Here is a 12,340-nt window from a genome sequence, read left to right on the forward strand (position 1 = left end):
GCTCCACCTGCCTAGATCTGCGTCCTCCATCAGAGTTAATCTGAGATCCTCCACCTCCCCCAGCTCCACCTGCCTAGATCTGCGTCCTCCATCAGAGTTAATCTGAGATCCTCCACCTCCCCCAGCTCCAACTGCCTAGATCTGCGTCCTCCATCAGAGTTAATCTGAAACCCTCCACCTCCCCCAGCTCCAACTGCCTAGATCTGCGTCCTCCATCAGAGTTCATCTGAGATCCTCCACCTCCCCCAGCTCCACCTGCCTAGATCTGCGTCCTCCATCAGAGTTAATCTGAGATCCTCCACCTCCCCCAGCTCCACCTGCCTAGATCTGCGTCCTCCATCAGAGTTAATCTGAAACCCTCCACCTCCCCCAGCTCCACCTGCCTAGATCTGCGTCCTCCATCAGAGTTAATCTGAAACCCTCCACCTCCCCCAGCTCCACCTGCCTAGATCTGCGTCCTCCATCAGAGTTAATCTGAGATCCTCCACCTCCCCCAGCTCCACCTGCCTAGATCTGCGTCCTCCATCAGAGTTAATCTGAAACCCTCCACCTCCCCCAGCTCCACCTGCCTAGATCTGCGTCCTCCATCAGAGTTAATCTGAAACCCTCCACCTCCTCCAGCTCCACCTGCCTAGATCTGCTACTGGATTTATGCATGTCTATTTATGCAGCAGCAGCATATCGTACATGCTCACATCAGTGTGTCTGTGTATCTATTAGCATTAGCAGTAATATATATATGAGGGAGGGAGGGAGGGAGGGAGGGGGGGGGGCATGTGTAATTGTAAATAATAAATATTAAGTAACATTATATACATTTATTTCATTAGATATTCACTTAATGTAATTCAGAAAGATTGAAGACATTATTGTGCACAACCTTTTGTTTTATCTCCTCTTATTTGCCCACTGGGTATGGTGAACGTTCTCCTGAGTGTGAGTGGCATTTTGCTTTCTTTGATTCTTCAAAAATGAAGACTGTTTAACGGATTGTTTGGGGAGAGCGAGAGAAGTGAGGGAAAAAAGACAACGCATCAACATGAAATATTAATATGGCGCCAACTTTACATAAACATAAAAGCACTTAGCCAGTGTGAATATGGAGATGACACTTGTTAATTTAGTGCCGCTAAACTTCCAGTTTGATGCTTTGGAGTATTCGCCATATCAGCTCAGGGACTCTGTGAAAAAGAGATGCATCCCAATAGGGACAAATAGAACAAAAGACAACAAAAATTAAACTTGTTCGATATGAAGAATGCCACATTTTGTGAACATCTGGAACAAAACCTCTTTCCACATTCAAAAGGGTCAGTGTCGATTCACCCAGGTGCTTTTGCTGCATTCCTAACCTGAACTGCCTCTTGGTATTCTGTGGACTGCCTAAATGCTCTCGTTTATGGTCCTTGCTTGATCTTCCCTAATGAAGCAATCTAAACTGATTATTGATATGCACGCTGCTCAGTGTCAATTGCAGGCGTGCAAATGAATTGCCAGCAGATGGTTGTGAGCGCCACAGAATATGTAATCAATTTGGTTACCTTAGATTACCTGGATCAAGCACCGCTTCATGGTTCATCCCCATGTGTTCGTGCACCGCTGTGTCTCATGACAGGCTTGGATGCTTTGATACAGAAGGCTTGGGAGTATGGGGAAAAATCTGGTGGGGACATGCAATTCAAATACTTCCTTGGTCATATTATGTATTTATTAATAAGTATGCATTTATAGTATGCACATTTATTTTGGCTTATGGGTCAATTACAAATAAGATCACATTTTCATGAACTAACCTTTGCTTTCTCTAATTTCCTATTCTATGGTTTTCTTGTCACATGATAACAAAATGTTTTCTGCATGTTTGTTACACCCAGTGTTGGGGTGTTACAACTTGAATTACGTAATCGGATTACTTTGAGTAAATTTACACTGAAAAATTTGAGTTACTTTTTCAAATAAGTAACACAAGTTACTTTGTCGTCCATTTTTTTGACTGACACCAGTCCTTACACATTGAGAGAAATGGGGAGTAAGTGCAGAGGTGGTGTGTGAGTGTGAACTACTTATTGTAGTTCTAAACTAAATGTAAACAAGCATTTATTAATCTCACTTACACAAAACACATAAAAATATAACAGAAACATATTTCTCAGAATATTATGCAAACCTGCAGTAATTAAATGTTAAACAGCACAAATATACTTTATGTATTTAATCTCACTTTATTAACCGATGTCTTTGCTGCTGACCTTCAATAATCCAATTCAACCATACCAATAAGCAAAAATGTTTAGTTAAACATCATATTTGTTTTAATATTATTTTTTATTTTTGCTAATGTAAGAGTATTTAACTTACTTCTCCTGCGTCCTCTAATTCTGCAATCCAGAATGGCATGAATTTGCATGTCCTTCAGCTAGAGGCTTATTTATTTCACATAAATCACATTTTCTTTCACCTTTAAAATATTTTTAAGCCCCGCAAAAATAAAAGAACACATTTAATTCAAAAGTTGATTTTCATCACTATCAGACTGGACTCTACAAGGAACTAAAAGCAGACCAGTAGCAGATAATTGTAAATCATATAATGAAAGTATATGTATGTCGAGAGAATTTAGGAAGTAGCTTGTAAGAAAGAGAAGGGCAAGAGAGACCAAGATTCTCTGCCAAAGTCATTTTGCTCTCTGGCCCCACCCCTGCACACGGCACCATTGCTTCAATTAACAGAGCAGCAGGTGCTCTTGAGAGATAGAAGGCTTTTCTTTATTTCTTTCTTTGGTTTTTAGGGTGGGGGGTGACCTGTAAATGTGACACTTCACACTCTGAATGGGTTTGCCTGTTCCTCCACCTATTTCAGAGGTGTTAATTTAACTCTCTCCCTCTCTTTCCCTCTTTTAGGTCTCCAGTTTGAAGAGTAAGCTGAAAAAGCAGTCGACCGCTACAGGCAGCGGGGTGGCTCGGGCCTTTCTGCATGCTCAGGCTGCGTTGTTTGGCTCCTATCGGGACGCCCTGAGATATAAACCTGTAAGACTACCACTCTTCTCTTCAAGCTCTGCACGGAATATCACCTTATCATCACTTTATCAACACCATGTAACGTCTTGATACATAATTTAATTATTTTATAAGTATGCATTTATAAATATTTATGCATTTTTATTTGTGCTTATGTCAGTGACTAAGATCACATTTCAAAATCATTATTACATTTTTATACTTTTTTCAACAAGTTTTAATGACTCTAAAAATGTCATGTGGGTTTATCATCAACTTTTTATTTTAAAATATAAACAAGTTTTAATGACTCTAAAAATGTCATGTGGGTTTATCATCAACTTTTTATTTTAAAATATATATTTTTTTGACCAGAGTATTTTTTTTTCTTTCTTTTTTTCTTCTTTTTTCTGTAGACTTTAAGAATGTTTCAGTTAAACCTAAGAAGTGGCCTATTTTTATTTTTTCAGTCAAAGCCATTTCAAGAGAAAGAAAGGCTGAAAGAAAGGAAAAAACAGGTGCAGGGAAAGGTGGGCCTGTCTGCATAGCCGAAATGTCAGATGTTAAAAAGCCTGGACTGTCTCTTTGAAGTCTCAGGGCCTTCGTGGTCTTCTCAGACCCTCTAAACTCCTGAAATGTGCCTCCCGGTTACGTGAGTGGCGTTGAGGAAAACAAAGTGTGCTCTCTGTTTGTCAAATGTGGCCATCTTTGTTGGCAAGGCAGAGAGTAATTGGTTTGTGTAGACCCACAGAGCGAAGATACATTATTGATGTTTTAGCAGTTGTGCACAAACTGTCTTTTCGCCGCTAGAAAAAAATACACATATGCTCGAAGTCAAGTCTGTGAAACTCTTAGCCTTCAAAGCACTGCCTCAATTGAGCACATTGTCTGCAAATCTACATGGAATTACCACTGTTTTCATGCTTTCTTTTTTTTTAAATAGAAGGCCCTCAGTCACGCCACTTTCATTTGCTTCGCTTTTGCTTTAAAACACAAGCTCAAATATGGGTCGCTCTTTTTGACAGTCGGCCCCATCTCATTAAGAGTCTGAGAAGTCGAACGATTGAAAATCAGCCTTTGTGCTGCTTTATTTTGATTAATATTTCACTTTGTTATTACAGAGACAAAACACCCTTATGTCTTTGAAATGACAGCATTGCAGAGCTATTTAGTTGAAAACATTGCATTAGTTGCAATATTTTACTATAAAATCAGTAATTTTATGCATCATTTCAGAGCATTCCTTCTTAAAGAAAGCCTGCATGTATCTGAAATGTGATAGAGGTATTTGATTTTACACATCCAGTATTTCACCAGGATTACTGTCATGTTCTGCGATAATGGCTTATATTCTGTGTGCTGCATTTCTAAAGAGTTTCCTCCATTTGCAACGAATCATCTGTGTGAAGTTCCGCTCTGCTTTATGGAGCCCATATGCTTTCCCTTCAGCGCCTTAACATAGCGCCGACATCTAACTGAGCTGTAAATGAAACAATGCAGGGAATCATAATTAGCTCCCATGCAAGAGTCGGCAATCATGGACTTATATAGGTCACCGTAGTGTGATACCTCATGGGTCTCTTTTGTTATTGACCCCCGAGCACCAAGAACGATGGTAACAAATGCGCAGATCAGACAGGTTTTAAGCCATGCCGCTTAGCTGTTGTGAAAATGAATTATACAAATTTATAACTGGATTATAATGAAAGAACAAAAAAGAAAGGTTGCTTGAAATGCTAGCCTTTCTTGCTATTTAGCCTGTTTTCGTGAAACTCGAGCAGAATGAATTTCTCTGAAAATTGTTCGTAAAACCATTCTTAAATGGTCGCATACTATTTAGTGGGACAATTCGATACAGTTTGCTTAAGAATAGATAAGAATAGTTTTACAAACAGTTAACCAAAAAAAAAAAAAAAAAGAATTTCTGTGAACATTTTTTTTAAACAGTTCTAGTATAAATAATCTCATTCAGTGCGTCAATGTAGAGTGGCCGAGAGAGCTCACCGCACTGCAACTGAAGAAAACACACTGTAAATAGACAAAACAACAGGAAATTTAGAAAACATTTTCATCAATTTGACAACACGTGCTGCAAATACTCACAATGCAACCAAATACAGAAACGTACTGCAAATACTCACAATTCAACCAAATACAGAAACGCACAGCAAATACTCACAATGCAACAAAATACAGAAACGCACAGCAAATACTCACAATGCAACCAAATACAGAAACGTACTGCAAATACTCACAATTCAACCAAATACAGAAACGCACAGCAAATACTCACAATGCAACAAAATACAGAAACGCACAGCAAATACTCACAATGCAACCAAATACAGAAACGCACAGCAAATACTCACAATGCAACCAAATACAGAAACGTACTGCAAATACTCACAATGAAACCAAATACAGAAACGCACAGCAAATACTCACAATGCAACCAAATACAGAAACGTACTGCAAATACTCACAATTCAACCAAATACAGAAACGCACAGCAAATACTCACAATGCAACAAAATACAGAAACGCACTGCAAATACTCACAATGCAACCAAATACAGAAACGCACAGCAAATACTCACAATGCAACCAAATACAGAAACGCACAGCAAATACTCACAATGCAACCAAATACAGAAACGCACAGCAAATACTCACAATGCAACCAAATACAGAAACGCACAGCAAATACTCACAATGAAACCAAATACAGAAACGCACAGCAAATACTCACAATGCAACCAAATACAGAAACGTACTGCAAATACTCACAATTCAACCAAATACAGAAACGCACAGCAAATACTCACAATGCAACAAAATACAGAAACGCACTGCAAATACTCACAATGCAACCAAATACAGAAACGCACAGCAAATACTCACAATGCAACCAAATACAGAAACGCACTGCAAATACTCATAATGCAACAAAATACAGAAACGCACAGCAAATACTCACAATGCAACCAAATACAGAAACGCACAGCAAATACTCACAATGCAACCAAATACAGAAACGTACTGCAAATACACACAATTCAACCAAATACAGAAACGCGTTGCAAATACTCACAACGCAACCAAATAAACACAATGCAACCAAATACAGAAACTTGCTGCAAATACACACAATGCAACCAAATACAGAAACGTGCTGCAAATACTCATAATGCAACCAAATACAGAAACGCGTTGTTAAACACAGCACGTGTTGTCAAAGTGATGAAGATGTTTTCTTAATTTGCTGGTGTTTTTTTCTATTTACATGTATTTTCAACAGTTGCGTTGCGTTGAGCTCTCTCGGCCACCATAAAAATGCAATACAATTTGTGTCGGGATGGTTTTATGAACGATTTGCATAGAAACATTTTGTTTCAACTCTATAAGCCCATAAACAATTCCAAATCTTTTTCTAATTTACACATATGGTCAAAGTGTATCCTCTCAACAAGCCTTAGATCTCTTCTGGCAACTTTTTTTTGTATTCTGTTCATGTGACATGATGTAATTGATTGCAACGGGTGATGATGATAAACAAGTGAGCGCAGTCAAACAAAACATCTGTCTGTGAGACTCGGATGAAGCAGCACAGTTAGCAGGCGTTTTAGCCAATAGCGGACTGTCTATAGTCATTAAATCTGGCTTTCTTGTCCCCAGGGAGAGCCAATCACCTTCTGCGAGAAGAGCTTTGTGGCACACCGCTCCAGCACCATGAGAAGTTTCCTTGCGATGGCCGTGAACCTGCAACTCTTCAAGCAGGTAAAGTGGAAACGATGGAGGAGATTTTCAGTTTTAAGCCTCAACCATAAATTACTTAAAAACCACATTTGTAGTGTTCCTGATTTGTTAATTTAGTTGACAAGTTTATGATATTTATATAGATACTCATTCAACATATTGCACAATAATTCCAAGAGGATTACTGTCTTGCTTACACTTGAACCATCGCTCCCTCCAGCTCTATTTATAGCCATGATATCGAGCCTCTTTCCTTCCCCCTCCGCTAAAGTCTTAATTTATACCCGGAACGAGCAGTTGCGCATTTAATCACTTCTCCGTCTTGATGCGCCATCCACATAACGTTCCCTCCAAAAACCCAGATAGTGACCAGCAGTTCAAAGACATCTCTACCTCCCGCCCATGCAGTAGCTCCGGGAGAGGCCTTATCTCCAACTTGGCCGTTCTGCAAAAGGCCAGCACCGCAGTGCCCCGTTCTGACCATGAACCACATCCGCTTGGAGGCCGGCCCTGCCTAGAAACGAGTAGAGGCTGGCTGCCAAGAGATTGCGGGGGTAGTCTGTCAACGGCGACCTGCTTTCTGTATCCTAACCCCCCCCCTCCCCTCCACGGCTTCCAGCGCCTGATGCTAACTCACGATCACCCTGCCAACGAGAGAGAGCTCGCAGCGCTCTGGCATCTCCCCATCTCCCTGTCTGCACGGGTCCGGTTAACTGGTTCTTCCTCCAGACTCTCATCACTACCCCCTTGACACCTTCAGATGCAGCGTTTTTTTTTTATGCGGCGTAGTTGCATTCAGCAAATTTAGTTGCTTGGAAACATTTTTCTAGCTAGTGATTATGCCTTTTGTTCATGTCATAATTAAATGTGAAGATCAGAAATCTATTGTTATATATTCTAGTTTTCAATGCATGTACCCTTAACATGGTGTTTTGCAACATTTGTGCACCGCTAAAGAAATTTAGAAAACAAATGTCACCAACTCCATCATCAAGTGTTTGTTCCTAGATACTAGTGCTGGAGATTTCTCGATCTCAATCGATTCTTATTTTGAAGAACTTAAATCCCAAGAATCGATCTTTTAGTCTATGAACTTTACTAAATATGATTTTTAGCGCACCTGCTATCCAATAAATTACAATAAGCTTTGTTACTTTTGACAAACAATACATATCTTTAATGTGTCGTGACGGATCACTGTAGCCACTTCATTTCAAGCGTGCATGAACCGATCATCTCTTCCTCTTTACTACTAGTTAAAGCATGACATAAACATTAATGAACATCAGAAGGTATGTTAAAAGATACGATACAACTTAACGAAATGTATCATGTCTCATGTAATTGCTCATCCGTGTTTCAACCGCAGAAAGACATAAAAAAAATAATAGCTTGTAAAAAATGTCACGTAACATTTACCTCAGAAAAGCCATTTAATGTCCAAAACCTCTTTAGTCAGCTAGAAAAATGAACTCTATAGAGAAGCATTGTGCTGAATATATATGCACTATTACCGTTACATTAAACATATCTATTACATGTTTTGCTTAACCTGTTCTTCAATTCAATTCACATTTATTTGTATAGCGCTTTTAACCAGACATATCGTTTCAAAGCAGCTTTACAGAAAATGCATGGGTCTTTTTTTCCATTACAATTTAGAGTGATCTGTTATCAGAGGTGACTGTGTCCAAGTTATATATTTCATAAGTTATATAAATCCATCATAAAAACATGTTTTTATGCCACCATATTTCAAAACTGAATTGAAGTAGAAACATAATTATATATCATTTAAAAAGTCATTGACAATTTTGTTATAAAAAACTATTTAAATGTTTGTATACAAATAAATTGTTAATTTTAACCATTGCTATTATAGTAATGTACCAGTTGACAGGGTTCCCCGTATAGTTTATAGCATTAGTTGAGAGTGACTTTTTTTCACTTGAGAAAAATTGCCATATTCTGTAGCTGATATGTATTCAAAATGAATTTATATCGAAACGCACGCTTGTAAATTGAAATCCTATCAAATCATGAAATTTGTTTCAATACCCAGCTCTATTAGATACCAGCCTTTAAATATCCACTAAATAAGCAGATAGGTTGGAGCAGTGTCCAATTAATGGGACGAGAGTGTGTCTGTAACACGATACTGAAGGATGAGGGTTTTGGATAGGTGTAAATTTGACCTGATCACATGCTCTAATTGGGTGTCTGAGGCTGAACCCTGTGGTCCAATCACTCATTAAAGAGATTGTAATGAAGTTACCCTGTAGCAGAGTCCAATGAAAGGTGCTGACCCCTAGAGATGTCCTCACCCTGTTACTGGGACACCTGAGACCTGTTCTGGCCCACTGTTACTCCAGTGGTCCCATTAAAAATAATGTTTTCTTCTTGGCGGTTCAAAGCTCTTGTGCAGAAATCAAGGAGCACATCCGATTTATTAGTGGTGCATCACTATTGCTCTACTTAGGCTTACAACAATAAACAACTTCAAGGTAACATTGGCTGAAAAGATGTGGAAAAAAAACCTTTAACTTCATACACAAATATATTTATACATTTCTAAAGCAGTATATATGCAAGTATGCAAGCATTTTAAGAATATTTAATATGCGTTATATGAAACAAAATAAACCATGTGCTAATGTATACATTTAAACATAAAATGATGCATAAATACAAGCATTTGTCTAGTACCTTTTAGTAGATGTTATTAATTAATCCTATAAGGATGCAAAAATTGTCAGATTAATAACTTTAATAAGTTGGAAGACTAAAGAAACTTCCATAAACTTGAACATTTATATATTCCTTAATGTCTTAGCTTTGTTTTTTTGAGTTTATAGACCATAAAATAAAAATAAATATGAACAGAAATTCATATACGCATACGTTATTTTTCCGGTAAAATTATTGACTGTACTATATATCATGCTTTAATGTCTTTACATATGTTTTATCTATATTCCTTTATTATTTACCTGTATTATATTTAGTTTCGTTAGATACTTTTATATATTTAAAATACATTTTTTATATCAACTTCAATATAAGTTTCCACATCCTTCCAAAACAATCTTTAAATCTTTCCAAGACATTGACATAAAAACAAAAACCTAGACTGAAGTTTGACTATATGATCTGATGTTATATATTCAGAAAATATTTTTAATATCTAATTATCTTCTATTATTTTATTTTTTTTGGTTCATTATACTTGTATAAATATTTTCAAATCATGTTTATTTTCATACTTCTGAAAATTAAATGTCATAGACCTAGTTTTAATGGGCATATTTATTAGATCCCTTTTATGTCCTCTACGTGACAAGAGAGGAAATTAAACTTCCCAAAAGGCATTGCTCACACAACATTCTCCTCTGCCATGTTAATCCATCACCTGATGTAAATTACACACAGTGACCACGTCTGGAGCAGTCTAGATGGAATTGTTTTGGTGTTGTTCTCCATCCCCCTTCTTCCTTAATAACCTGTGATACTTTAATTTATGGCGGCAGTTCATTGAAGGCAGACTGGCCAAATTAAATGCAGGAAGGGGCTTTACAGACGTCTATGAAGAGGAGATCACAGAGGGGGGCTTCTGTAGAAGTGAGTGCCACCTCTCCATCTTTCAATGAGTGAAAACAGCTCACACACACTCGCACTACTTTTACCCTTGGGAAACAGTAGCTACAATAACATTAGGCATTTTGAAATGTAACATTTAAAGGAGCTCTTCCAAAATGACATTTCTGTCATTATTTACTGACTTTGTAGAAATCTTGAAGAAGGTTCATGCTGCTCTTTTCCATACTAATAAAACAGAAGTGACCAGTTGTTAAAGCTTGTTTCTGTATATATATATAAACATGTTTGATCAAAATGGAAAACAGTTGTGCTGCTCAATAATTTTGTAGAAACTGAATTTTTTTTCTGGATTTTTCATTTCTATTTACATTTATTGGAAATAAGAAACATTTGTAGCATTATAAATGCCTTTACTGTCACTTTTGATCAATTAAATGCATTCTTGATGAATAAAATGACTAATTTCTTCTAATATTTTTTGATAAATAATATTTTGTTCTGAATGTATTATTAACACTCTCATGCGGTTCTGTTTCTTAGGTAATTCAAGGTCTTATCAACAGTGGATTCACACGAAGGTGGTAAGCAGCAGGCAATTATTCGTTTTTCTGCTCATAATGTTAATGTTAATTTCGGTTGAATAATTAAGCCCAAAGCAGCTGAGCGCCTTTATTATTTCCCGTCGGTTATGAGGTGATGAAACATATCCAGTTGAGCGAATCGCATGAAAGTGGAGATGCGATGCCAGGGAAGATGGTGAAAACTGTGGCGTTGGGACAGTTAAGATGTTGAGACAGGCTTGATATGATGTGACAGCCAGTCATCGGAGATGACACGAGACTTCTGGCAGGAAACACAGCCATTACTCGATAGATTGAACAAAAGAAAAGGACTCTTTTCTTCTCTCCTTCCCTCTGCTGTCTTCCTCTCACCTCTCTCTGCGCTGTCTCTCGCGCCTGTTTTCTTTTTGACTGTCTCTTTGCGTTCCCCCCCCCCCCTTCTATCCGTCAGCCAGAGCCGAATTAGTTCTCTGGAGTGCCTTTTTCAAAAGGTTTTGTGTAAAGTTCACCTCTTTTGACTGACACAAATCCATAAGAAAAGGGCCGCAGCGCCATCATGTCGGTCAAGGCTTTGGGATGTAAACTCGGCAGCATCCCGCACATTAGCGTGTTAGCCTGGCAGCATTCATCTGGTAAAGACCGATGTTACCCGGGAACAAGAGATAAATTCCAACAAGAACATACCTTTCAATAAGAGCTTCCTAGAGCGTCACTCTCTCTGGATTCACACTTGTTTAAAGGGAACAGAACTGGTTAATGGTTTGTTTTAATGGCAGAGCTGTTTCTCATTGCTTTGGGGCAAAACAAAGGTTTTGACACGAGGAACAAGGTGTTTATTCAGCCGTTAATGATTTGTGATGTGTGAGTAAATGTGTGTATATTTTATGTGTGATGTATTCAGCAAAAGTCTTACGAAAAATTCTGTCACGTTCTCTGAAAATGCGTACGTTCTCTTCTCCATAGCGGCAGAGGGCAAAACCAGTCGTGAAAAACCTTCAGATGGTAAGAACACAAAAGAAAAGCCATTCTTAGCTTAGATTTATGAAAACAATATTTGCTATTAGCAGATGTGGGATTACACTTTGGTGATTCATATTGCAAGAAACAATGGCCATGTTTACATGCACAAGAATTTTGATTTTAAAGGGATAATTCACCCAAAAAAATGAAAAAAGAAAATATTTTAAAGAATGTTGGTTGACGGTAACCATTGACTTCTATAGTTAGAAAAAAAAAATACTATGGAAGTCAATGGCTACCGTCAACTGTCTGGTTACCAACATTCTTCAAAATATCTTCTTTTGTGTTCAACAGAACAAAGAAACTCATACAGGTTTGAACAACGGTGAGTGACAGGTTCACCAAAAAATTCTGTCATTATTTGTTCACCCTCAGGTCGCTCCAAACTTATATGACTTTCTTCTGTAGAAC

At 37.9% G+C, this 12,340-nt stretch overlaps 1 protein-coding gene across 2 annotated transcripts in view; it reads left to right on the forward strand.

Moving 5' to 3' along the window:
- Positions 1-12,340, forward strand: part of dennd1b (DENN/MADD domain containing 1B) — a 91,529-nt gene that overhangs the window by 63,126 nt on the left and 16,063 nt on the right. For both annotated transcript variants that reach the window (XM_082139828.1, XM_082139829.1), the window contains 5 exons: positions 2,901-3,026; positions 6,672-6,773; positions 10,280-10,370; positions 10,890-10,930; positions 11,873-11,911. In XM_082139828.1, the coding sequence (XP_081995954.1) occupies positions 2,901-3,026; positions 6,672-6,773; positions 10,280-10,370; positions 10,890-10,930; positions 11,873-11,911 (399 nt within the window). The remainder of the gene's footprint in view (positions 1-2,900; positions 3,027-6,671; positions 6,774-10,279; positions 10,371-10,889; positions 10,931-11,872; positions 11,912-12,340) is intronic.

This window comes from Leuciscus leuciscus, assembly GCF_965113295.1.
Source record: "Leuciscus leuciscus genome assembly, chromosome: 15".
NCBI classification, from domain to species: domain Eukaryota; kingdom Metazoa; phylum Chordata; class Actinopteri; order Cypriniformes; family Leuciscidae; genus Leuciscus; species Leuciscus leuciscus.